Source organism: Pelecanus crispus, chromosome Z (genome assembly GCF_030463565.1).
Source record: "Pelecanus crispus isolate bPelCri1 chromosome Z, bPelCri1.pri, whole genome shotgun sequence".
NCBI classification, from domain to species: domain Eukaryota; kingdom Metazoa; phylum Chordata; class Aves; order Pelecaniformes; family Pelecanidae; genus Pelecanus; species Pelecanus crispus.
The window spans coordinates 31,467,266-31,494,968 of NC_134676.1; the positions used below are offsets into that span (position 1 = coordinate 31,467,266).

General features: G+C 38.0%; 1 protein-coding gene across 1 annotated transcript in view; it reads right to left on the reverse strand.

Annotated features, from left to right (window-relative positions):
* Positions 1 to 1,341: 1,341 nt before the first annotated feature.
* Positions 1,342 to 27,703, reverse strand: part of RFX3 (regulatory factor X3) — a 135,870-nt gene continuing 109,508 nt past the window's right edge. Inside the window, exons 8-17 of the mRNA XM_075726130.1 lie at positions 23,052 to 23,173; positions 21,700 to 21,812; positions 14,053 to 14,168; positions 13,403 to 13,557; positions 8,085 to 8,182; positions 7,630 to 7,779; positions 5,894 to 6,102; positions 4,774 to 4,927; positions 2,558 to 2,600; positions 1,342 to 1,580 (exon numbers count right to left, since the gene is read on the reverse strand). Of these exons, the coding sequence (XP_075582245.1) occupies positions 1,342 to 1,580; positions 2,558 to 2,600; positions 4,774 to 4,927; positions 5,894 to 6,102; positions 7,630 to 7,779; positions 8,085 to 8,182; positions 13,403 to 13,557; positions 14,053 to 14,168; positions 21,700 to 21,812; positions 23,052 to 23,173 (1,399 nt within the window). The remainder of the gene's footprint in view (positions 1,581 to 2,557; positions 2,601 to 4,773; positions 4,928 to 5,893; positions 6,103 to 7,629; positions 7,780 to 8,084; positions 8,183 to 13,402; positions 13,558 to 14,052; positions 14,169 to 21,699; positions 21,813 to 23,051; positions 23,174 to 27,703) is intronic.

Consider the following 27,703-nt stretch of genomic DNA (forward strand, 5'->3'; position numbering starts at 1 on the left):
ACCTGTCCTTACTTCTTAGGGAATTTGAAAATGACAGGCACACCTTGTTGAATTAATTTAAGAGTTAAGAATAACAAAAAGTACTAAGTCTTAGCTTCAGTTCTGTTTAAGGCACCATGTAATAGCCGAGGTACAATGATCCCTGATGTACATTCTTAAATGGCAATGGTCCATCTAGCCACCTGTTCAAATTCTACACAATTGGGAATAAGTACAAGTGAGGTGTGCCAGTTACACTGCCTTATCTAATTTTTGTAAAAATTTAAATCCACTTTAACAACAAGGAAATATTTTTGAAAGGAAAATGATGCAGGTTGCTACATTCCTTGCATTCTATAAATCATCTTTTCTAAGAGCAGCAGATTGAACCACTAGTAGGAAAAGACCTGGAATAGAAGAAAGTCATCCAAATGGAATGTTTTCCTGTATGTCCAGTTCAGCATAAGTAGCACGTACACTTAAAATTAATAATAATAATAATAATCAAGTCACTTTTTTTTTAGCTTCAGTTTCTAACAACTACAGTACCACTCAACAGCCAAAAAGCACCTGTTCAGTGGACCCACATATAGAATCAGTAGTCTTCAAAACAGAGGAACTGGTATGCAAATAATATCTGGAACTGTTGATTTCAAAGGAAGTTTGCATTGTTTACATGATGGTCAGATAATTAGGTACGTTTGTGACGTACACATTACCACATTCTGTTACAATTCTGTCATTTAAACTTGCTTCTTGCTCACAGAAAGAAACTAGGAGATCTTCCCAACCCTCCAGCATTATTACAAAAATTCCCCCTGAATGCTCACAATTTTATCAAAATAGTGTCTTCTCGTTGTCCAATGAAAAGCACCTTTTATAGCAAATTTGATACACCTGCTGTCAAATAAGTATGCCTCCAGTGTAAATCAAAGAAAATAGTTCTTTTGATATTTCACAGAAGTGCATCTAATTAAAAACCTATCTATATGAAATCATCATAACTAATAATTAACATTAAAATATTTTTAAAAAACTATGAAAAAATTTAAATTATTATAAGAGGACAAAAACATTAACATTAAGCTTTGCAAAAATCTTCCTTGCATTTGATACTAAGAAAACTCTTCATATTGAACGGCCAATGTAAAATGATTCTGTTTACAAAAAAATCTCTCTTTTTTTAAACAGATCTGGCAAAATACATACACCCATTCCATTTAACAACTCCAATAAAATAATGTTCAGCACAGCTAAAATTTGACAACAGTCAACGTTTGGACTTATTATCTTTATTTTTTTTCATATTAAACCCAAAGGGCTAATGTAATGGGGTGTGTGTCGGGAGGGGGAGGTTTCATATTAGACTGCAGTATATGTATTTCCAGTAGCACTGCATTGTCTGATAGTCTGAGTAGTTGCAACAATGTGCTCATTATGAATTGGGTTCAGGAGGTTCTGCTGTACTCCACTTTCAAGCACTGGCTGCATGCAGCCCACCTGGAACGCCTGGTTTAGCTCTGTTTTCTCCCTCTTGGCTTGTGGCTCTCCGTTTTCATCCAGCTCTTCATCTATTTCACTTTCAACTTCACTGCCCTCATCTGCACAAAAAAACCACCATGAAACTAGCATGAAGGAAAGAATTCTAATACAAGGGCCTTTATTTTGCAAACAATGGTTGAAATACAAAAATACAGGCAAGACTAGCAATCTGATAAAGCACAAACTGAAAATTTAAAATTTTAAAGGAAAAAGTAAATTATTATCTCAAATAGGTAAACAGACTCTCAGCTTTGATCACTTGAGTTACACACTGTTGATACTGTATGTGGAAAAAACGACTGCAGTCTCAAAAACAATCTCTGACAAAGAATATTCAAAATGCCTCTCATCACTAACACGAAAGAGTTGTTGCTCTTAGTTATAGATTGAGAAGCTGAGGTGAAGAGATTTGGGGTGACCTGACCCCAGATTTTGACATACATTTGACATATATATTTGACATACAGACATATACTCACTAGTTGAGTGAGCTGGGGTCAAGACTCCAAATGACTCAACTAGTCAGTATAAGAATGTATGTCAAAATATGGCATGAACAGGTTATAAGGAACTAATTTCTTTCTGTCCTCTTCACTGACAAGTTATCTGGCAACTACCTGCATGCAATTCTGACTTCTTCACTTAGCAAAGCATTGAGTACAGATAAACATACACAAGCATGCTCCTGTCTTTCTTCCCACAGCTGTTACCCTCCTCTGTCCTATCAGATACAACTAAATTCTGCATAAAAATTGGAGTATTTCTTGTGGCAATAATAAACATATTTAAAATATATTCTTAATTTAAAACAAACCTACAATATTCTAGTCATTATTATATGCTGCATATTACATAGATAGCTTATTGTATCTATATAATATACTAACATATCCATATAACATATACCTGCACTTTAGCGCATGATACAGCTCTAAATTCTGTTTTACTGTATTTTTAAAACTTAAGGATTTATTTTGCTCAAAGAGACATATTAGGTCCATACAGAATTATACACTGGAGTGATTAAAATGCTTACCTTTGTCCATGTTTCCAGGGGACACAGCATTTAAATCACCAAACTGCAAAATAAACAATAAAAACCTGGACACAGTCTTAAGCAAATGTGAACTTAGATATCTGTGATGGAGCAGATCTGTGCTTCACTGGTTTGATTCTAGCATTCACATGCATAATATTGCCTGGAGCCACATCCATAACACAGCAATTCATTTTCCATTCCATCCCAGTCTTGTGCTTATTAAGACAATTATCACTAAGTAAACCCTCAAAAATTAAAATGGGGAAGTACAAACTTTTTTAAGATTACTTCATCAGAGCCTTCATTGCTTGAAGTGAGCTATTTCTGTGTTGTATAAAGCTATAAATTATGATGGATATCCATTCTGAACCACCAATATTTTAACAAAAAGCTCTTTTTAAAATTTCCCAGAGGACACTTTAATTGTGCTGGAACAAAAAATGAAGGTGTGTCACAGTGTTGCAAATCTGCCTGTAAGGTAGATGAAAGGCACTGCTGACAGAGGCTTTACAATCTGGTAACTGATTTACTTACATCAATAAAAGACCTTTTCAAAAAAGTTGCTCACAAGCTATATGTACAACCTTCTTCCCTTTGCTTCCCTGAATCCTCTTAAGTTTCTCTTAAACAAGTATCAGCAGAGCAAAATGCCATCAATGAGTCTCAAGTAAATGGAGAACATTATTTAGATAAATACATTTCTAACCATAAATGATGATACCAGTCTTTTTCAGAAGAATTTTGCCAATATCTGTGTCCAAAGTTGGGACAAGAGGAAGGGAGAAAAATGAGAATGCTTTTCTCAGCTGCAACACCAGTTTATACTGTCTTACGGTGTTTGTCAGACCATAGTCTTAGACTTCCTCATTTTATTTCAGTCACAGTCATTGAATACACCGAAACATAAAAAGACATGCATTTAATGAGTATTCACTACTTCTATTCTGCCCCTCCCACCTCCAGAAGTTTTGGGTTTCTTAACTTCCTCATAATATCTCCATCTTCAGTCTACATAAACTTTTCAGAAGACCATACACTACATTTATGCCTGCTATATACAATGTCTGTTAAGAAGACAAGAATGTAGCAAGTGTGTACTTGTGTAGTACCTTACTGCAAATATAAGGCAGAGATTAAGCAAATATACTATTGATGGGTCACTAAGCACAAACATTGTTATTTAGTTTGTCTGAAACATGTCATGCCACATGATATAAAATCATTTGACAAAGCTGACACATTTCCAATTTCTCTTGCAAGTACAGCATCTATTTATAGTATTTAATGAGCCTATCAATATTTCTTGAGGGAAGAATGATACCTGATGCCAGATCAACTCACAAAATGACTTGCAGTTTATCAGTAACATAGAATATGATACAGTGACTCCCAAGTGTAAAAATGTAACAAATCTGTCCCATTAACTGTCTAGCATATTTTCAAATATATCCATTTTCCAGCACTTTTGAAGTGCAATTCTTTGATGACAATTCTTGCATTCCTCACTGTCTCACTCAAAAAGTTAGGTGAACTAGTGGGAAAAAGAGGAATGAGATAAACTTTGCCTTGCAGATGCCATAGATAAGTTCAAAATACTGGTTATGAATTGAGACTCTTGTTCTGTTTTTTAAACCAATAATCTTTGATAGACATATATGAAAATCAACTGTGTTGCAAACCTCTGTGTATGTCTGTGCTGGTTTCATTATGTGTATGTGAACAGTACCATACAAGCCAAAATTCTGTATGCAAGCCATCCTTCTCAAGTCAATGGGGGTACTCAACTCAGTTGTGTTAACATTTGTGTGGGAATTCAAAATGTGTGCAAATACATGTAAACAGATCCATGGAAGCAACACTTTCCAATTACTCTGTTCTTTTTTTATTTTCACATGAAATATTGAGTTCTCAAAAACTGGAAGAAGGTTTTATGTTGATCAACATTTTTCAAACTGTGCACATGAATCTGTATGCAGATTTGGAAAGGAGCAACCTAATTTGGAAACAATTAGCTATTAGAATTCAATGTGATTTTATTACTCTGACAATCAACAAATGAAACAAGTTTGAAACTGTTGTATGCATTTGTACCCCAATCTATTGTTATATTGCAGAACATCCTACAGCTCCACATAAATGTTTACAAAATTTGCAGACATATACTCGAGTTTATCACTAAATCTATCAATCTAGTCTCTTACATATTATCTTACCTCTCCCATAACTGCAATAGGTGTCTCTCCTGTTGCCTGTGCAACACGATGTTCTACTAAGTAAAACATGTATTCATCGTAAAGCAAGCGGATCAGATGAAAAGAGCCAAAGCTAGCAGCACTGCGCAAGGTTAAATCTCGAATCACCATTGAGCTATTCAAAAATAGAAAAATATATATATTTATGTATTATATTTCATAGTCATTTTAACACTTATCCACGTAGACATTTCACCTCAAAACCAATATTCTCAAAAGTAACGTTATCCACAAATGTCTGATTTATGGTGTCTTCGGAAAGAGATGTCCACAAAAGGCAATCATTTGCGTCTCTCCTTTCTCTGAAGGTATTGTTGGACACCACATTACATAGGAAATAACCAGACTGTTTTGGTTTCAGTTTTTCTTTGATTTGATATATGCATAACTACAAATACTTGAGCATGTGTACAACCTAACTTGAAAGAAAACTTTGTTGAAAACATAAACAACTAAAATGGTAAGAGAACTATTTGATTTTAAACAAACTAATGCTTAAATACAAAGGTTTCAATTGCCACAATTTTAAAACTTTGAAATTTAAAATTACAAGAAGATAGGCTTGTGTGTACATATTGTATTGACAAATTCTGATATCTTCAGCAATGCTACAGTCATTTTCAAAGAACAAGGTTTACTCTGATAACTGTTTCAATAAGCAGCTAACATGGAATGCTTGTCTTAATGTTCTTTTTGCACATTAAAAACAGGTTTTGTCTTCCTTATCTAATAAAGAGAGATACCACAGTGTTTTAATAAATATTATTAAAAATAGTGGCTTAATAATTGTGTAGTTACTGAACCCTAAAATTTCATATTAAGTTTCTAACTCAGGACAACATTCCACCTACATTCATTTGTACATAGCCTTTAAAACAATAAACAAGGATCATTTAAATCCCTGCCAATTTGGAAACAGCCCTGAGTTCAAGGTTAACAATAATTTTCTGAAAAAACACCCACATGTTTTTTATGACTTAGTGAGCCACTGTTTGATATTACATCTGTCAACATTACTACAGTGAACAATTCAGCAAATAATAGAATAGTTAGAATGCTTTAGAAGTCTATTAAATACTACCTGTAGAAAGACCATTTTAACAGAAATTGCCGTGCTGCTTTGGGAAAGCTAGGTCTTCCTTCATATGGTTTCAATGCTTGCATCATTACATTATCAAGCCAGGCAGCCCACTGCTCCAGAGTGCTCTGCTGTTGAAGAGTCATCTTGAAGTCTGTTTCTAGTCTCTGAACCATGTTGTCATCACACTGGCACACCCAGGAAGCCTGCTCCTGTTAGAGCACATGGCAACTCTTGAATTAACAATACATAAGCCAAAGCACAGAATGTAATTCTTTCTCAAACATGAAGCAATTCAATGGATGAAAAAGACAAAACTCACTTACTAGACAAACTAAGAAGCAGGGGGGGGAGGGGATTTTATGTTTACCATAATTTTGTTGAAAGCAAATGGGTGGGAAAAGGACAATGTATAAGAGCAGACATCAAATAAAGAAATGAGAACAAACAATGGAAATGACAGATGTATATCGTAGTTTTCCCCATTCATTTTCAAAAAAGGCTTCTACTTCCCTCATTCATCATTTTTCTACTGAAATATTCAGGACTTGTCAGTTTTTTCTGGGACTACAGGCAAGGCAAGGAGGAAGAACAGTTAAATGTAGGGTTAAAGTAATAAAACAAGTAGCAAGAAATCAAGTGCAAGGTTCCTTTTGTTCTGAAGAAGTTAAGCTTAAAGACAATGCCTGTAATATCACCATGTAAAAGAAAGCTTTGTATGTAAACAAGGCTTGTTTTGTTTGCTGACTATAGGCAGTAATAAATCACACATTACTTAAAGTACAACATAAACTGCATACAAATGGAGAAACACACTCTGCATACAATAATAAGCAATTTAGTCAGTGTTATCAAGTTTAAATAAGGCTAGCTGGTCAATTCAGAAACTAAGAGACAAAAATGAAGACTAACTGCAATCTATGTCCTTACACTTTAGCTATCATGTGCCAAGCTCATTCAAGGACTCTGTATCCATGTTAACATATTACAATACTTAATATACTGTATCTTTGGTCAAGTACTCTTGACTGACTTTTGTTAAGATTATTAACAAGTACATTAAAACACTCGTTCACAAGGAAAAGAGACAAACATAGAACTACCAGTAATCTGGAACATTTCAGTTTGCTAGGCAAAAGGAAAAAAATACTTTTCCTCAGAGGAGCAGAAATGTGGAGAAATTAAGCTTAGTGAAAATATAAATTTACTTTCTATAGCTAACTGGAAACTTGTTCTAATCTGTACTAATCTAATCAACACTCAGGACATCTTGTAAATTTAAGCACAGGCATTTAGATAAAGTATACTAATGGTATTGTCTTTGAAATAATGAAACAGTTTCTACTAAAAACAATGTTGTGCGTTTAATAGCTTTTAGAGACATTCAGAAGCTATGCTACTATCGGAGATCTAATTCTAAGATATCATTTATGCTATTACTAACACATCATTCATGGTACCCATTCTAAGAATGTATTTGATCTACATTTGCACAGAAGTTTGAAGAATATGTGCACTTCAAGACAGTAAATGGAAATAGGTAATGGTTCTGAACTCTTACTTTCCTAAAGTGTAAGCTGTCATGTTTGGGCTGAATCACTGCATATATGAATCAGCAAAATGTTCTCACTTCACTTTCTTGACAGAATAATGACAGCTAACAATAAAGTTCAAAATCACAGAGGAAACAGCATTTTTTTTTAAAAAAAAAAAGCCTGTTATTTAAAGCTACATTTTACCTGAACATTGGCAAAATCAACACGGTTAAGATCATTGAGCATCTGGTTGATTTGAGAAGTATTTTGAAGCACAGCACGAGCTGCTTGAGCCAGGTGATTAAGAGATGTGTATCTTCGCAGAGTCTGGGCAAAGGCACTTACAGCGGCAACCTATGAAGAAATTAATTTATTTTTAAATATTGTACTCTGTAGATTAATTCTACAGATTGAGTCATTACCTTCATTTTAATATTCTGTATTAATGAGTCCTCCTATGTGAACTATATCTATGTAGCAGATCAAATAATGTCTTCCTTACAACTTTTTGATAAAACTAAGTTATTTCCTATCCCATTATTTGATGTTTGATGCTAAACATGAAATTTAGCATTAAAGTTAAAATGCTACTGCTTTTAGATGCTACTGCCCACTTGGTTTGCCACTGCAAGAGTAATACTGCAACAATTTTATTCTACCTTGGTTTGTATCATCCTCTGTGGAATATTGTTCATGGCATTTGACAGCCAACCTTCAAGGCTTTTTGCAAAATTGCGAATGGCTTGGGTCAAGGCACCTGTGCATTGAAGAATAAAAACAGAATGAAAAGAAAGCAATGTACCTGTCTTGAAATGTTTTGCATCCTCAGTACTTACATATTCAACATTCAGGTCTGCTGCTTTTACTGACTAAAAGACAAATACAGTCTAGGTTCAAAATGCCTCATTCAGACGTAAGATTATAAAATAATTATTTTAGTTTCGGTTTAATAAACAGTTTGGACTTCCTCACCTAACAGTCTTTCAAGAAGCTGGTGACCAGCCGTATAGTTTTGGGCACTCCTATAGAAGAACATGAGTAATTACAGCAGTTGTTGTGATGGAAATTTCCATCACAAACTTTCAGCTTACCATTTCACCTAAGCATCTCTCAAGGAGCAAAAGTCTGGAAAAATTCCAGTTATTGGAATACTGCAGTTTCCTCAAATAAGCCCAAAGTAACTTTAACCCATATCATGGTGCCGTTTACTTCAGCTTTAAACAAAATCCAACATGCAGTGCTTAAGGATGTCATCAGTAAGCAAGATATAGGAGTGTGTTTCACTGACAGAAAGTGTATTCAAACTGCTGTGGAATCTGTGCGCATTTTGGTTTCTTTACTATAGCACCCACAGAACTGCTGAATGGCTGACAAAGATATAAAGAGAAATTGAAGAAGCCCTTACAGCAATCTGCACTACTCAAAATACAGGTTTTAATTTTTCAAAGGAGGAGGACACGAAGTATTTTCTCAAGGAGCTGTGCCTGGAAAAAAGAAAATCGTATCTCCTGAGCAGTAGAAACCTCGCTTTCCCATACCTACCACTTCCTCATTGACATAATAGCATCCACTCAAAGGGTTGCAAAAAGGAGGAGACAAAAAGAACAGGTTTCTAAAGACTAGTAGAGAATGAATGCAACTACAAAAGTGAAGACAAAAAAACTAGAAAAAGGAACTATTATTTATTTTCAAACTATTTTAGCTACATCTGAAAAGAAACAGTCCAAGTGAAGACTGACTGGACTCTGTTTATACAGCTGAATACTCCTGTAGAGTAAGAAATTAACGCTGACAGAACTTGTCTTTAGAAATGCTCTTTTACCATTTGAATTATTGATGATCCCTTTTTTTAATAAAGCTTTCTTTTAGAAAAGTAAATTTACTAAAAGAAAAAATATATTCTTAATGACATCTTTTCCACCTGTTTTCAAATTTGCAGTGAAAAACAGTAGAATCCATATCAGTAATTTATATAACTGACCACAGGTTTGGATGCTTAGCTGAACACAATTTGATCTTACAAAGTATCTGTATTAGCCGAACACTCTATGGTAACAGGTTTTTTTTTTTCCCCTTGAGGTTTCCACATGAAGAACAAGCTTTTTTCTGCAATCCTGTCAATCACCTACCTCCCTTGTGCTGCTTTGTAACTTATTTCTGTGCGCTTACTAATTAACTATGTATTCACTCACATTTTCTTACCTATAGAACAAGAAAATGCAAAGTGGAAGGAATAATACAAATACTCTATGAATGATACTTAGACATTTATGGAAAATACTACTGCTTTTTCACTTCTAATTCACTTATTACTCTTTTTCACCCAACTATATATTAGAAAATTATTTCCATAACTGTAATGCTGGTCACCTATAAAAATAAATATGAAAAAGCAGCTCCAGCCTTAAGAAAGGCCTTTTTACTAGGAAGAAAGAGGAGCAAATGAAAGGAATTCTAAGTTCTGAAGAAATAAAATAGCTAAAGTAAATAATCAGGCATCAGTATTGTATAGAACAACCATGAATTTCTAATGAGCTTTGGAGATAACATATTAAATACAGAATTTTTCTCACACTCCATCCTTAAATACACATCTACCCATTACCAAAATGTACATCCTCAAAGCCTTCTTTTCAGTTCATCTGGCTACCATAGAAAAACAAGAAAAATTTCAAAGAATCACATGATGAGTATGGTGCAAACTAAATGGCCTGAGACAGTTCTACATTACTCGAAACACACTAAATGATGTTGCAACAGCAGTCACCAATAGAAATTTTTATTTGGATAAGCACCTAAAAAGCTTGAGTTCTCAGCTGAAAGCCCTCTGACATGCAAATCTCATAAAAACAAGGCTTTCCAGTCTTTCCCGTACTTTAAATTTTTGTCTGCCTGGAATTGTGCAATATGGTGTGGGTTGGGTTCATGAAAGGCAGGTCCTGCTTGACCAGCCTGATCTCCTTCTATGACCTGGTGACCTGCCTGGTGGTGAAGGAAAGGCTGTGGACATCATCTACCTGGACTTCAGTAAAGCCTTTGACACTGTCGCCCACAGCATTCTCCTTGGGAAGCTGGTGGCTCATGGCTTGGACGGGCGAACTCTTCACTGGATAAAAAAATAGCTGGGTGGCCGAGCCCAGAGAGTAGTGGTTAGTGGAGTTAAGTCCAGTTGGCAGCTGGTCATGAGCGGTGTTCCCCAGGGCTCTGTTTTGGGGCCAGCCTTGTTTAATATCTTTATCAACGATCTGGATGAGGGGATTGAGTGCACCCTCAGTAAGTTTGCAGATGATGCCAAACTGGGTGGGAGTGTTGATCTGCTGGAGGGCAGGATGGCCCTGCAGAGGGACCTGGACAGGCTGGTCGGATGGGCCGAGGCCAACTGGATAAGGTTTAACAAGGCCAAGTGCCGGGTCCTGCACTTGGGTCACAACAACCCCATGCAATGCTACAGGCTTAGGGAGGAATGTCTGGAAAGCTGCCTGGCCGAAAAGCACCTGGGGGTGTTGGTTGACAGGCAGCTGAACATGAGCCAGCAGTGTGCCCAGATGGCCAAGAAGGCCAACAGCATCCTGGCTTGTATGAGAAATAGTGTGGCCAGCAGGAGCAGGGAGGTGATTGTCCCCCTGTACTCGGCACTGGTGAGGCCACACCTGGAATACTGTGTCCAGTTTTGGGCCCCTCACTACAAGAAAGACATTGAGGTGCTGGAGCGTGCCCAGAGAAGGGCAACGAAGCTGGTGAAGGGTCTGGAGCACAGGTCTTATGAGGAGCGGCTGAGGGAACTGGGGTTGTTTAGTGTGGAGAAGAGAAGGCTGAGGGGAGACCTTATGGCTCTCTACAACTACCTGAAAGGAGGTTGTCTTGAGGTGGGTGTTGGTCTCTTCTCGCAAGTAGTTTGCGCTAGGACGAGAGGAAATGGGCTCAAGCTGCATCAGGGGAGGTTTAGATTGGACATTAGGAAAAATTTCTTCACGGAAAGGGTAGTCAAGCATGGGAACAGGCTGCCCAGAGAGGTGGTGAAGTCCCCATCCCTGGAAGGGTTCAAAAAACGGGTAGATGTGGCCCTTTGGGACATGGTTTAGTGGGCATGGTGGTGTTGGGTTGATGATTGGACTGATGATCTTAGAGATCCTTTCCAATCTTAATGATTCCTAGTTTTTACTTTAATTAAAAAATAATCCAGCCACCAAGCCAGGAAACATGAAATTATTACTCTACCCTTAACTGGTTTAGTGGTGGACTTGGTAGTGTTAGGTTAATGGTTGGACTGGATGATCTTAAAGGTCTTTTCCAACCTAAACGATTCTATGATTCTATGAAATATGTTTAGCATAAATTCTCCACCTATGATAGAAACTAACTCACAGGCAAGTTTGTTACTGTCCGTTCTGTCACTTGTGAAGGAGCAAAAAGGCCAGTCTAAAACATAATAGCTCTGGTCTATTGCAAAAGACATTAAATAATTACACTCTTTATTCCTGACTCAAATGGACAGCATTTCACTTCTCTTACGGAAAGGAATTTTGCTGTTTTACACACAACAATTCTTCATTCATTCTGTGGGTGCTAAACATTTCGGCTGACACTTTAACATAGGGATTAAAAATAAATAAATTTTTTCCTCGATGGTCTTTTTTTTTTACTCCAGTAGTAAGTATCACACAGCTGAGTAGCAGAGCAAGACTTTTCTAAAAGAAACCCACTGAAAATCTAGACATGAAAAAAGATAAACCTTAAAAAAATCACATGCTTTCTTCAAGCACTTTCCAAATTAGTATTTTTTCCTATTTTGAGCAGCTGCTGTCAATATCCTTCCATTTATTTAGGAAAAATTCATCAACATGCCTTTGTTGAAGCATTTACAGTCCCCTTTCCTCTACAGAGTCCAAACTTTCCTATGAACTGCTATTTTCCCATAGAAGATGATGAATTTGTCTACTTCACCCTGCTCCATTATTGTGCAAGTAAGGTTCTCAATAATTGCATGTATTTGAGAAAACATTTTCCCTTTATTCTGCGACATAGATGAAAAAATAAATTATGTCTACCAAGAACTTACTCTTTCCTTAAAAAAAAGGTAAAATTGCCTTTGTAAATGGCCAACCTTCATATTTTATACATTTGCAGTTGCAAATTTTTTTTTTGTATCATACATAACTGACTAAAACCTAATTTTATTTTACTGACAAGCAAAAAGTCAATAAAACTTTTCTGCAAGACAGTACCTGCAAATATTCTTATGGAGTGCTTATTACTGCTGGAGTCATCATAGCAGAAGAGGTGTTCACAGTATGACAAAATAGCTTTGAAACTTTGAAAGAAAGTTGTACTCCTAGCAATGGTTGAATATCCAGACAGTTACTGACTCTTTCATGCAGGATGTATGACAGAAAGAACAATAGATTGGAATAATAAATTGGACTAAAAATTTCTGAGTTAATTTTTCATTGTCTTAACAGTCATTAAAATTGATTTCAGCAGCCACTGATAAGGAACAGAAGACTAACTGTCCAAAAATGGAATCACAAAGATCGTATACAGTTTTTTTTCAGACTAATCAAAGATTAATATGTAATATTTAAACTAAAAACTACTGAATTTAGTGGAAGGATTGACTGACATTAGTACACACTGGCTCAGGGCCACAGGACTTATGTCTATCAGGTAGTCTAGATCCAGGGTAAAAGGAAAACACTTTTATCTGAAAATAAAACACACAGAGAAAGAAGTACCTTTAATATGAAACTGTGTCTTGAAAACTAGATCTTCCAACTGCACTAAAATCCTGTTACTTTTAAAATACAAGGCATATTATCAACTCTCAGCACAACTTCCTACACAACAGAATTAAGGATAAATGATACACAATACTTTCCTAACTTTTAAACTTACGCCTAAAGGTGCCCTGTGAGGCACAAGACCACCACCACATGCATGCACAAAAATCTTTACAAAATATTTCAGGTGTTCAACTTACTAGGAATAGGTCTAAGGACGTCAGGAATGAGAATCTCCACCAAAGCCTGGTACATCACATGGTCACAGTTACACATCCATTTCAGAATAGACTCATTCTTGCACAGAGTGATCAGCTTTGCTTTTGGAAGCCGACTTTCTATTTCGCTCAGATTGCTGGTGTGAAAAAATGTAGCAAACAAATAAATGATAATGCATTTACCGCAGGTAAAAACCTGCAATAGATGTTAAAATGTATTATTTTATAAAGATGTCATAGATGTCTCAACTACACGAAGCAGAACTTCTTTACATGTTCTGTCACATAGAAATGGATTTAAAAAATACCTCCATAGCTCTGCTACAGCTCATAAATTATGCAGAGGTATGAATGATCTTTTTGGCTTAAAATAACTGGATAGCATACTGGGAAAAGACACCTTTACTACAGTTGTCCAAGCAAAGAAAAAAATGGATGACACAATCACTTCAAGACTGCACTTTGGCATACAGCCAACCTATAAAAAAATGCCAGACAACATAAAAGTAATTTGAAAAATTAGGATACGAAAAAAAAAATTACTCTGCAGGTAAAACCAATCACATTAGTTTATTTGACACTTGTATTATGTTACTATGAGAAGCAGGAAATGAAGAGAAACGTTTACTGACCTTGGCTCAGTAATAGTAGTGCCATCAGGTGGAGCAGAGGGAGAATAGCGCCAGAAAGTTTGCCACAATTTTTCTATCAGGCTGAATTGAAGATTCACAACCACATCCAGTATTGCCTGAGAAAATAAAACACAGGTACTGATTGTCTTCTACCCAGCTTCCCCCCACTCCCGACTCCCACTAGACCTATAGCTTTTTTTCCTTCATCATGTAGTAGAGCAAAGGCAAGCTGTACATTTCTCAAGCTATAAATAACATCTGTTTTAATACCTTTCATGTCCATAAATTATCCAGCACTATAAACTGGTGTGCACAGAGACATGGATAAGGCAAAGTGCATGTGCACAGAAGCCTCCAGAAATGAGCATGGCCTATGTAAACGTATCAGAGGTATTCACCCAAAGAAAATATTTAATGCTACTGCAAACACAAAGGAAACCTGCCATTTTATTCATTTTCATGTTTCAGTACAGGCTTGAAAGCACCTTCAAAAATAATTTTAAAAGACACATTGTCCAATATCAAATGTGGCTTAAACGTCTCAAAGTTTCTTCAAAATCAGAAAAAAAGTTACTGCTTTTAATGTAAAAAAAAGAAATTATAATTTAACCTGATTTACATTTCCTATTGACTAAACTAAAGATCTACAATCTGAGTCTAGTTTCTCTAACGTTCTGAAACATACACATAACTACATTTCATTCTCAGTGTCTATTATAGATTATTTTTTTTCCCTGTAAAGGGGACCCTCCAGAAAAATCTTTTTACTAATGTCCTTTCCAATGAAATAAGCAAAATACCCTGGGGAAAGGTCATATACCACTAACATGGTGTTGTGGTTTAACCCTCACCAGCAACTAAGCACCACAGAGCCACTCACTCGCCCCCCACCCTCAGTGGAATGAGGGAGAGAATGAGAAGAGTAAAAGGGAGAAAACTCATGGGTTGAAATAAGAACAGTTTAATAACTGAAATAAAGTAAAATAGTAATAGTAAGAAGGATGTAAAATAGTAATAGTAAGAAGGATAAGGATATACAAAGCAACTGATGCACGATGCAATTGCCCACCACCCGCCAAACGATGCCCAGCCAGTCCCCAAGCAGCAGTCACAGTCCCCCAGCCAACTTCCCCCAGCTTATATAGTGAGCATGATGTCATACGGTATGGAATAGCCCTTTGGTCAGTTTGGCTATGCTCCCTCCCAGTTTCTTGTGCACCTAGTAGAGCTTGGGAAGCTGAAAAGTCCTTGACTTACTGTAAACACTACTTAGCAACAGCTACACCATCAGTGTGTTATTAACGTTATTCTCATCCTAAATCCAAAATACAGCACTATACCAGCTACTAGGAAGAAAATTAACTCTATCCCAGCTGAAACCAGGACAATATCCACCCCTTATTCTATACCATATAGGTCATGCCCAGGTCCTACACTTTCCAATACATTTTTATTGATCACCACTGCTTCTCCTGTCTTTTGACATATACACACAGATATAATTCCTTTAGCCTATGGGCCATCCTTCTAAAATGTCTGTTGAGTGCATTTAGTCCATGACTTTGGGCTCCATCTCTCATAACAGTCTTTCAGGGCAGGAGAGATGGTGTGTGTTGGATTGTTCCATGCTGAAGCCAGTTCTCGTTCCATCACCGCTGCACTTTGCTCGGTTTCATCGAAGTTCATTCCTCATTAATCTGGCTGATTCTTACTTTAACACCATTGATATGGCATACGGCAACCACAGAAGTGATGACATACAGTATTATTTAGCAGTTAACATAATACAATTCAGTTCACTGGCCATCGTCACCCAAAATCAAATCCCCTTGAGATACACATCAGGCTTCCCCATCCTTTTGCATTACCCAGCAAGTGCACCCAGGTCCTTGAGCAAAAGCAATCCCACGAACAGGTTTGCCTTTGCCTGAAGGTGGGAAGAATCCAGACTGACTTTCCCAGCATATTTTTTATGTGCACTACAGGGACTTTATCCCCCTCTACAGTATGTCGAAGTTTTGATTGGGCAGGGCCAGTCTGATTGGCAGATCCCCTAGTGTTGACTAAGCAGGTGGCCTTTGCTAAACGTGTATCCCAATGTTTGAACATCCCACCACCCACTGCTCTCAGTGTAGTCTTCAACAGTCCATTGTATCATTCAATTTTGGTGGAGGCTGGTGCATGATAAGGGGATGTGATATACCCATTAAATGCCATGCTCTTTGGCCCAGGAGTCTATGAGGTTGTTTCGGAAATGAGTCCCGTTATCTGACTCTATTCTTTCTGGGGTGCCATGTTGCCATAGGACTTGCTTTTCAAGGACCAGGATGGTGTTCTGGGCAGTGGCATGGGGCAGATGATATGTTTCCAGCCATCTGGTGGTTGCTTCCACCATTGTATGCACATGGCGCTTGCCTTGGCTGGCTTGTAGGAGTGTGATATAATCAATCCGCCAGGCCTCCCCACATTTATATTTCAGCCATTGTCCTCCATACCACAGATGCTTTAACCACTTGGCTTGCTTGATTGCAGCGCATGTTTCACATTCATGGATAACCCGTGCAATAGTGTCCATGGTCAAGTCTACCCCTCAGCCACAAGCCCATCTATATGTTGCATCTCTTCCTTGATGGCCTGAGGTGTCACGGGCCCACCGAGCTATAAATAATTCAGCCTTATGTTGCCAGTCCAGATCCACCTGAGCCACTTCAATCTTGCTGGTTGTTTTGATGTTCTTCAGTGGCCCGACTCCTGGGTACGTGACCATGTATATGATGTACTTTTACAACCAGGTTCTCTACCTGGGCAGCAATACCTTGCCACAGTGTGGCAGCCCAGATAGGTTTACATTTGCACTGCCAGTTGCTCTGCTTCCATTGCTGCAACCCCCCCCCCCAGGGCATTTGCCACCATCCATGAGTCAGTATAGAGATAAAGTACTGGCCATTTTTCTCATTCAGCAATATCTAAAGCCAGCTGGGTGGCTTTCACCTCTGCAAACTGACTCAATTCACTTTCTCCTTCACCAGTTTCTGCCACTTGTCGTATAGGAGTCCTTACAGCAGCCTTCCACCTCCGATGCCCTCCCACAATACGACAGGACCCATCAGTCAACAGGGCATATTGCTTCTCATTTTCTGGCAGTTTATTAAACCGTGGGGCCTATTCAGCACATGTCACCTCCTCCTCTGATGACATTCCAAAATTTTTGCCTTCTGGCCAGTCTATGATCACTTCCAAGATTCCTGGGTGACTGGGTTTTCCTGTTTGAGCCCATTGTGTGATTAGTGCAACCCACTTACTCCACGTAGCATCAGTTGCATGATGTGTAGAGGGGACCCTGCCTTTGAACATCCAGCCCAGCACTGGCAGTCGGGGTGCCAGGAGGAGCTGTGCTTCAGTACCGACCACTTCTGAAGCAGCTCGAACCCCTTCATATGCTGCCAATATCTCGTCTTCAGTTGGAGTAGTGGGCCTCGGATCCTCTGTATCCCTGACTGCAAAACCCTAGGTGTTGACCTCGAGTCTCCGCTGGTACTTTCTGCCAGAGGCTCCAGGTAGGGCCATTTTCCCTGGCTGCGTGCAGAGCACATTTTTTACACCTTGCCCTGCCTGGACTGGTCCAAGGGCTACTGCATGAACTATCTCCCATTTAACTTGTTCAAAAGCTTGTCGTTGCTCAGGGCCCCATTTGAAATTGTTCTTCTTTCAGGTCACTTGATAGAGAAGGCTTATGATCAGACTGTAATTTGGAATACGCATTCTTTGAAAACCCACAACGCCCAAGAAAGCCTGTGTTTCCTTTTTTCGAGTTGGTAGGAACATGGCTGTTATTTTGTTGATCACATCCACTGGGATCTGATGACGTCCATCTTGCCATTTTATTCCTAAAATCTGGGTCTCCTGTGCAGGTCCCTTGACCTTACTTTGTTTTATGGCAAAACCAGCCTTCCGACGGATTTGGACTATTTTCTTCCCTTTCTCAAAAACTTCTTCTGCTGTGTTGCCCCACGTGATGGTGTCATCAATGTATTGCAGGTGTTCCAGAGCCTCACCCTGTTCCAGTGCCGTCTGGATCAGTCCATGGTGAATGGTAGGGCTGTGTTTCCACCCCTGGGGCAGTAGATTCCAGGTGTACTGAACACCCTCCCAAGTAAAAAGCAAAATGTGGCCTGCACTCCATTGCTAAAGAGACCGAGAAAAATGCATTAGCGATATCAGTTGTGGCATACCACTTGGCTGCCTTTGGCTCCAGTTCATATTGAAGTTCTAGCATGTCTGGCATGGCAGCACTCAGCAGCGGTGTGACTTTGCTTAGGCCATAACAGTCTGCTGTTAGTCTCCACTCTGCGTTAGACTTCCGTACTGTCCATACGGGACTGTTAAAGGGTGAGCAAGTCTTGCTGATCAGCCAGTCGGCAAATCAGTTTATGGATGGGAATCAGGGAGTCTCAGTGCGATATTTCTGCCACTGCACTGTTGTGGTTGTGACTGGCACCTGTTGTTCCTTGACCCTCAGCAACCCCACAATAGAAGGGTCCTTCAAGAGACTGGGCAGGTAGACAGCTTTTCAATTTCCTCTGTCTCCAAGACAGCTATACCAAAGGCCCACCAGTACCCTTTTGGGTCCTTGAAATACCCTCTCCTGAGGTAGTCTATGTCAAGGATGCATGGAGCCTCTGGGCCAGTCACAATGGGGTGCTTCTGCCACTCATTCACAGTTAGGCTCACTGCAGCCTCCAGTACAGTGAGCTGTTGGGATCCCTGTGTCACTCCAGAAATAAAGATGGGTTCTGCCCCTGTATAACTTGATGGCATTAGGGTACACTGTGCACTGGTATCCGCTAGAGCCTTATACTCCTCTGGCTCTGATGTGCCAGGCCATCAAATCCACACAGTCCAGTAAACCCGGTTGTCGCTTCCCTCCACCTGGCAGGAGGCAGGGCCCCTCTAGTCCTGGTCATAGTATTCATTACTCACTTCTTGTAAATGTGAATAAGTCCCTTTATCAAGATCAGAAGTAAAATCAGCCCTTTTACTCTGTCTGGGGAACTGCTCACTAGAAACTGGAGCTGCAGTTTTCCTGGAAGAACTGCCTTTTGTAATTGTTTTTCCTTGCAACTCATGTACCCATGCCTCTAGGCTCGAGGTGGATTTTCCATCCCACTTCCTCATGTCCTCTCCATGGTCACACAGGTAAAACCACAGGATGGCCCATGGTGTGTATCCACTACATCCTCTCTCTTGAGCAGAAGCATATTGACTCCAAATAGCTGAGAGACTGGTCCATATAGGTGGTGAGTAGACGTATCCTCTTTGAGTTGCTGGAACTCCCAGGACAGTTTTTCGGACAGTTTTTCCACAGCTGAGATGCAGGCCCGTAGGGAGGAAGAGAGACTTTCTTTGTATTCCTGGAGTTGGCCAGCCAATTCATCCGCCACTGCTTCCTCTTCATCTTTCCAGGTCATTACTGCCAATGACTTTGCAAGCGACAACTGTGTGTTCCATACAAATTTCCGCCACATGGGCCGTGTGCACCTGACTTCATCTGGATCTTTGGATAACTGCTCATTGTTCAGGACATCATAAATCACCTCCAGCATGGCCAAATTCCCTCATGTACTGGATACCTCTCCATGGTGGCCCACTTGCCGGTGTGACATATAACATTTTCCTTTAAGGGATACCTTTCCTTCACACCTGTCAGGAGTCACCTCCAGAGGCTGAGGGTTCGTGCCCCTTTTCCAATCGCTTTGTCAATGCCCCCTTTCCTAGAAAGGGATCCCAGATGCTTGGATTCCCTACCCTCTAATTTCAGGCTACTGGCCCTGCTATCCCAGCATTGGAACAGCCAGGTGACAACGTGCTCACCTGGATTACAACTGAAATCTTTTTTTGTATCCCGCAGCTTCACTCAGGGATGGGGATCGGGTGTTTACCATCTCATTTATGGGTTACTCCTCTTCCTCCTCCTGTTCTTGTGAGGGCCGTGGTTCATCTTCATCCCTTACTGAATAAGCTTATTTTCTTGTGCATTTTTTCTTGTGTATGGGAGCGACTGATACCAGCATGAGTTGGTTCTCTGGTTCAGCTGCAGTACCTGTTGTGGGGGTTGGAATATTTGCAGTGCTGGCTGTCAGGGTTAGAGCAGACACAGTGCCTGTTGCAGGGGTTGGAGCAGCCACAGTGCCTGTCATTTTGTCATCAGATCCACCTTCTCTTCCCTGTGAGGGTTCTGAATAGTGTTGAACAGGGTTCAGTAGGTATGGGCCAGACCCTAGCACAGTGAGCAGTGATCTGTGTCTCTTTGAAGTTGCCAGGGTGACAACATACTTTTTCCAAATACTTTACTAGTTCTTCAGGATTCTGCACTTGTTCAGAGGTGACATTCCAAAACAGCGGAGGTGCCCACTGTCCTAGGTACTTGCCCATACTATCCCACAGACCCTGCCACTCATAACTATCCAGACTCAGGGCAGATCTTTGGATGATATTCTTAAATTGCTTATTAACCTTCGTTAAAACCAAAACAATATTCCCAAGAAATACCAATAGAAGTATCTTAACTACCCAAGGATATTCAAGATACCAAAAAGTTATTGTAATGAAGGAGGAAAGATCATAGAAGAAGGTAGTGAAGGTGCCATTCTGTATTTCCTCCATAAAAAGCCTCTCAGAGGAAGAGGTATAATTGCTAGTTGTCTCCATGAGGTGGTACCTGAAGTACAATAATGGCTTCAGTACAAAACCCAAATACCAGGTTAAGCTCAAGGCCAGTGCTTTAATAGCAAGTCTCCCAGGCAAAACATCACTAATCACTGCACAGCACAGCAAACTGCAAAAACCAACACTAATCTTTAACATGTACAGCAAAAGAAGAGCATGGTACAGATCAGATCAACTACTATTGAGAACAGATGAATCAATATTGTGACAGGCAACTGTTAACAGATATAAATTCCTTTATACACTCTGGTTAATCAGTTATCATCTCAAACCCTTCGTGCTCCACATTGGGCGCCAAAAAGGACTGTCGTGGTTTAACCCTCGCCAGCAACTAAGCACCACAGAGCCACTCGCTCGCTCCCCCACTCAGTGGAATGAGGGAGAGAATGGGAAGAGTAAAAGGGAGAAAATTCATGGGTTGAAATAAGAACAGTTTAATAACTGAAATAAAGTAAAATAGTAATAGTAAGAAGGATAAGGATATACAAAGCAACTGATGCACGATGCAATTGCCCACCACCCGCCAAACGATGCCCAGCCAGTCCCAGCAGTCACAGTCCCCCAGCCAACCTCCCCCAGCTTATATAGTGAGCATGATGTCATACGGTATGGAATAGCCCTTTGGTCAGTTTGGCTATGCTCCCTCCCAGTTTCTTGTGCACCTGGCAGAGCATGGGAAGCTGAAAAAGTCCTTGACTTACTGTAAACACTACTTAGCAACAGCTACACCATCAGTGTGTTATTAACGTTATTCTCATCCTAAATCCAAAACACAGCACTATACCAGCTACTAGGAAGAAAATAAACTCTATCCCAGCTGAAACCAGGACACATGGCTGCAATACATTTGGCATTGCTGTCTTGTACTGATCTTAACTAGAAGTCATGAACTTTAAAAAATAAATGGTTTATAGGAAATACCTCACAGTGCTCTCGATAAAGACTCTGCAGTGATTTGATGTCCTCAAAGGTAGTACCATCTGGTAGAGAAGATATTTCAACTTCTCCAAACTCTGGAAGTACTCGAGATGCATCTGTTTCCATGACAACATAATGAAAGAAGACTATTGTGAACAGTGCCAGTTACAGAACAATTAAGAAAAAATTTAAGGATGACACAAAGAAATAATTCCAAAAGGTCATAATGTTCCTTTCATAGCTGTTGTATGTTAAAATTGTAAACGAATTCAGCCACCATTTTTTAATGAAAAATAAATACAGAATTATTCTTGAAGACATTAAAAAGATGTCATGTACATACTACACCTATATAGAAAAGCTAACATACATGTTTTCAGAATATTACAGGATGAAGGAAAATATCTATGTCAGTGTATGAAAAATTAATCCCTCAATAGTTTTCTTCTTGTTCAACTGAAAAGTTTATATGTAGCCAGGTATGATGGGGCTTAGTATTCTCAATATACGTTTTTGTTTGAAATGTACTGGTCTTTCAAGTAGAGACAATGTGTGCTTTTACTATTTGTCACAAACGTTTCCAAGAGACAAGCTGATATAAAAGAAAAATGGTGAACTGAAAGGTACCTGGAAAGGAAGATTCAAAATATTTTAATGCTGCCCTTATGTTCCCAATGATTTCAATAACAGTGAAATTAGGCAAAAGGATTTGGTGCTTGTAAATCCCAACCAAATAAGCCTGCACCTTCTGCAATAACACATCCAAAGAGTCTTTCTACATAAGCAAATAACTAAATTACCATTTGTTTCCATTACTGAGAATACATGCCTGCCTGGATCAACGAATCCACAAATTGGACATTGTTAAACATGAACTTTGGCGTTCTAGTTGAAACTATCTGGCTCTTTCCACTTATAACACTACAGCACACTTTCAAAACAGCCCACTGGATGGCTAACCTGCAACAGTAATGCAACACCACCACCACCCCTTTTATGAAATAAAATGTACTGTAATGCACATGCAGGGAACAACTTTCATCGCAGAAATGTCAATATGCATGTCTAATATAACTTTGCACAGGACCTGTATTCTGATTTATATAATATTAAATATATAACACAAATACAGAATTTGCATATTTTTTCTTTTATACTTACATGATGCCTATTAAATATTACTCACAACACAGAACATGTAATTTAAGTGCCTTTATGTTCTGTTGTGAGTAAGAATTTTAAAGAGGGAATGGTAACTTCAGAAGCAACTATTGTACTTGTGTGACTTGATATCCACAGTGATAATGAAGTTCATCTTATTTATTTATACAGCAGTATAAAACCTGCTTTCGTACCTAAAAACTGTTGATGATGTTGACTTTGGGCAATTACAGTTTGTTCAACAGATGTGCCTGTCTGTTGCCCACTTCCTGTGAAGCCATCTGCAACTCCATCCACTTTCTGCATAGGCTTATACCTACAAAAATATCAAGTACAAAATTATCCTTTCTGTTCACTTCTTCATAAATAAGATCATACAATCTATGTTTGCTCTGATTTCTCCACCTCAAAATAAAATTTTGAGAAAAAGAAACAAACTAATTTACACATTTTTATTTATTTTGTAAATAACAGAAGAAACTATTACTAAGGAATGCTAGAGCATTAACAATGCATTACAGAATTCATAAAGGTAATATTAGAGCACTGCTACCAGTTTCTTGTGGAATTTAGCTTAGGAACAGCATGCTATAAGACCAGCTAATTTACACCAAAAGGAATCAAATCTTTCCCTTTCCAAATAGCTTGACTTCCCAATAATTATGTAATTAACAAATAATGGTTCATTACCTTAAAAAAAACCAACACTACTGCCTGAGGATAGTGAAAGACTTTTCAAATCCAACAAACTTCTCTCATAAGCACAGAAGGCCTGAGAAAGCTACTTGCAAACCTAAACTCTTCACTAGTCAATTCTCAGAATCTGTTATAAAGGACAAAAATCACAATGATACAAATGGGAATGCTGGTTTGGATGGTCAAGTGTAGTCTCAAAAATCAGTCTGGCAGGCTGAGGATCATGCCTGTCGCTTCCAACACAACTGAGAATTTACTCTGTCCCAGGTCTTACTGTTACCATTAAGGTAACATTACCACATTTTGGACGCTTTGCACTTTTGAAAAAGAATTGTAGTCACTGGAAAAGAAAACAAGAGAAATCCCAAAGCTAAATAAAATGTGTTTTAATGATCACTCAAACTGGAATTGTTGGGCAGACTGTAGAACTCCATGCTAACTTCAGAAATGTGACAAGAAATTCCACTCTCGATGCATTACTTTGAGAAGCAGTTTAATCAGGAACATTTCATTTTGTTTCCAGTAAACATAAACCAGCATTGTCTCATGTAATTACTGAGATTTTACTTTAAAAGGAAGTTCCCATGAAAAACATCCATTCAATATTCTAGGCGTTCCTGACATGAAGCCAAATATACAATAACAAAAGACAGACAGAAAGTACACTTTTCAACAGAAAGACTCCTGGTCTGATTAACAAATATTTTTATAACTTCAGAAATTTCAATGCATGGGAAAAAAAAAAAGACACCTATTCCTATCCTATCTCTAGGACATTTATATAAAGTTTCACTTTCTGTAATGGTTCAGTGTAAAATCTTATTCCTGTTGAAGACAGTAGTGAAACTCTAATCAACTTTATTAAAGACTAAAATTTCATCTCTGGTATCACAGTAGCACTGAACTCTTCTGGTTGAGCTTGTTATTACTTGATAAATCTACCTGCAATACAGGCAGTTCATCTGGGAAGAATTCTTAATTTCTCTCTCATTATACATTATAATTACAAATACCAGGCAGAAGATCAACTTCTGGAAATATTTGTAAATCTAAACCTACAGTTTAAGATAGTTCCATTACTTTCTGTAAAATGTATTATTTCACTGACCCTTCAGCTCCTGAAATAGCATTCAAAATGTGTTGAATACATAAAAATAACACTCCTCTAAGAGTTTTTCAGTTATGCAAAAATCCTTTTAATTAAAGTATAAAAGCCAACTTAATTCTTTGGTGCTAGAAATCAGGATTATCCACCCACTCACTCCACTGTGCTTTATAGAAAACATGCTGGGCAAAATTCTTCATTCTGGCACTGTGATAGGTAACTTGTCACAGGAGTTAACCAGTTTCAAGAACATTAGCAAATCACTTGCAAAATGAAACCAAAGAATGAAAAAAAGAAAGTCTTTTTCAGGAGCTTCAGATGAAACATAAGCAGACAGCGGTTAACAATTTTAGATCTGCTCTCTTTTATGTACAAATAGAGCTTTGGCAGTTTAGACATCAAACAGCTCTCCAGAACTCTTTAGTTAAATTTGAGCCATTTTTGGTGCATGGTAACTGGTAAGAGTTACATTTTCTAAAATTATCCAGACTTTGACTCTATATCCCTATTTTACTCACTACTAACCTATATCTTATTTCACCTTTCACCCTCTTCTTTTAAATTACTAGGTGCTAGGAGACTGGGAGCAGAAAATAATAACTGACCTTACATGAATATTACAGCTTTCTAATGATGCTTGACCCAGAAAGGACACCATTTGAATTTTATATAGGTTAGCATAAACATGGTAGAAGTTTGCAAAGTCTTTAGTTAACAACAGACATTTTCTCAATTTGTGCAAAGCTATGAAAATAAAAAAAAAAAAACAAACCCTAAACACTGAAATCAGAACGTGGAATCAGGAAATTCAGAAATGACACTGAATGATACGCTGGTCTCACTTTGCAGTTAATTTAGAATACAAATTCATTGACTTCCATAGTTTAACTGTGACATAACTTCATTAACAGAAACTTTCTCTCTCACTGCAGAATAGATTAATAACTTCCTGACTAAAGTTATTGTGCAGCAAACAATCCATATTCATTAATAAGATAAAGCAGAAAAGGGAAGTATAAAATGCCTGCTTGGTTTGAAATGCACATATGAAATTGGTAAGGAAAAGAAACAAACTGACAAGTATTAGAATGATAAGAAGCCAAAATGGATTAGCTAAGTCACAAGAGAGACAAAACCCAGCAGCTTTTTCAGTTAAATTTTCTGCAGCTTTTGTTGTTTCCTTGTACTGTTGCCATGCTGCCACTATTTGGATTTTACTCGAAGTCTTAGAATTTAGTATTTTTCTGAAAAAAACAACTCACGTTGTTATGCAATTTATAATATTCTTTCTTTTTCTTAAAAACTAAGGTTTTTACCCTTCTGGCTCACTAAAAAAAACAACTGTAGGGGTTGCAGAAAGAAACAGAACTAAGCTCTAAGTATTCTCTTCTATTTTATTTTTATTTAAATCTATCATTGTGATTTAACACTGGGAGTTCACTGAGGCCTGTGAGATGTGCGTTAATGCACCAAACTATGTAACAAAATGGTGACCTTATGCATAACAATGTATAAAGTATGTTAAAGCATTTTACTACTGTGTCCAAATAAAATGTTGCCATTGACACCACTAGGGGAAAAAAATCAACATTTAAAATTAGCAGAAAGCAAAAGTTGATTCAAACAGCTTGTAACACCACAGGCAACACATATGGAATCTGTTGACTATAGGAAAATTGAAGAAACTCAAATGCTTTAAAAAGTTATTGAAGATGCAAAACTTGCAAGTAACAAAGAAATACCTGAGAAGCATTTTGATGCCGTCAGAAAGTTTTGGTGCGTAGATCAAGTTTGTACTAGTTGCTTTCTAGTGTTTGAAGAAAATAAAACCACTTCTGTGTATATTGTTGTGCATATATCATAAAGCCTCAAAAATAATGCGGAGGCTGTATTTCAATAAAAGCATGGTTATTTGAAATCAAGTATCGTAAAACTGTAAAGAAATTTAAGGAATGAAAATTTAATGTGTGTGCTTTTAAAACATATCTCCTCAGTCCAATAAGCATTGTCAAGATACGCTTAATCTAGAAGCCTATGCAGAACTTCCTAGTTTTTTAAGCCACAATCACCTCGGCATCTTAACCATACTATACATAAAATATCTGTGCTTGTTCAAGAGAAAGACTGGGTTTTTTTTTCTGAACTACTCCATTAGGAAGTTTTTTAGTAGTTTATGATAAAAGTTCTCTTATTATCATTTTAGGATATTTTGTCTTAACAAACTTGTAGCCCAGTTTTACAGATGTTGGTATTAGTTGGACTATGACACCTTGCTCTCTATCTTCAAAAAGAATACCACTATAAAAATACATAATTTCTCTGTTGTCCATAAACCCAAGCCCTTTTTAAAAAGATCTATAAATACTTGATGCTTTGGACTCCCAGTGGCTTGTTTTAAAGGTAATGTGTGACTGAACAGTATATCCAGGAAACATGAGGATACAGGAAAGAGAATAGTAGAAAAATACAAACTATTTTCTACATAAAATAAATACATAGGGTAAACAACATCTATAGGAAGTAGTGATTAATGATTTCTGGTTAGAACAATAATAGATGTGTTAGCTGAATGTTATAACGTACAGTAAATAACAATACAGTTATTGTATTTATTTTAAAAAATCTTAGCTGAATGTTCAGCTCCCATAAATGAAGGCAAAAAGGTATAATCATTGTGTGCAAGAACTGAAAGATATATTTGAGATTAACTTGGAAAGCTGGAGGTTTACTTCTGGAAGTAGAATTTAAAACACACGTTGTTATGAATGCCCGAAAGAAAAGACAAGCATACCTGTATCAGTTTCCCTAGACTAAGCCGTAAAGATAATTCAGCTTCTGAGCCACAAGCTTCTACTCAGGAAGAGCTAAATAAAAACAGGCTAAAAATGGAACTTGATTTTAGGAATTGTATCTTTGATACATTTCCCTTAAATGATCTGGCAAGGAACAATTATGGGAAAGAGATTTCATAATAAAATTGTACTTTAAAGTGGCAAGTGTTTAGTGCTAGACTTAAAACTGTGCAAATATATTTGGCATAATATT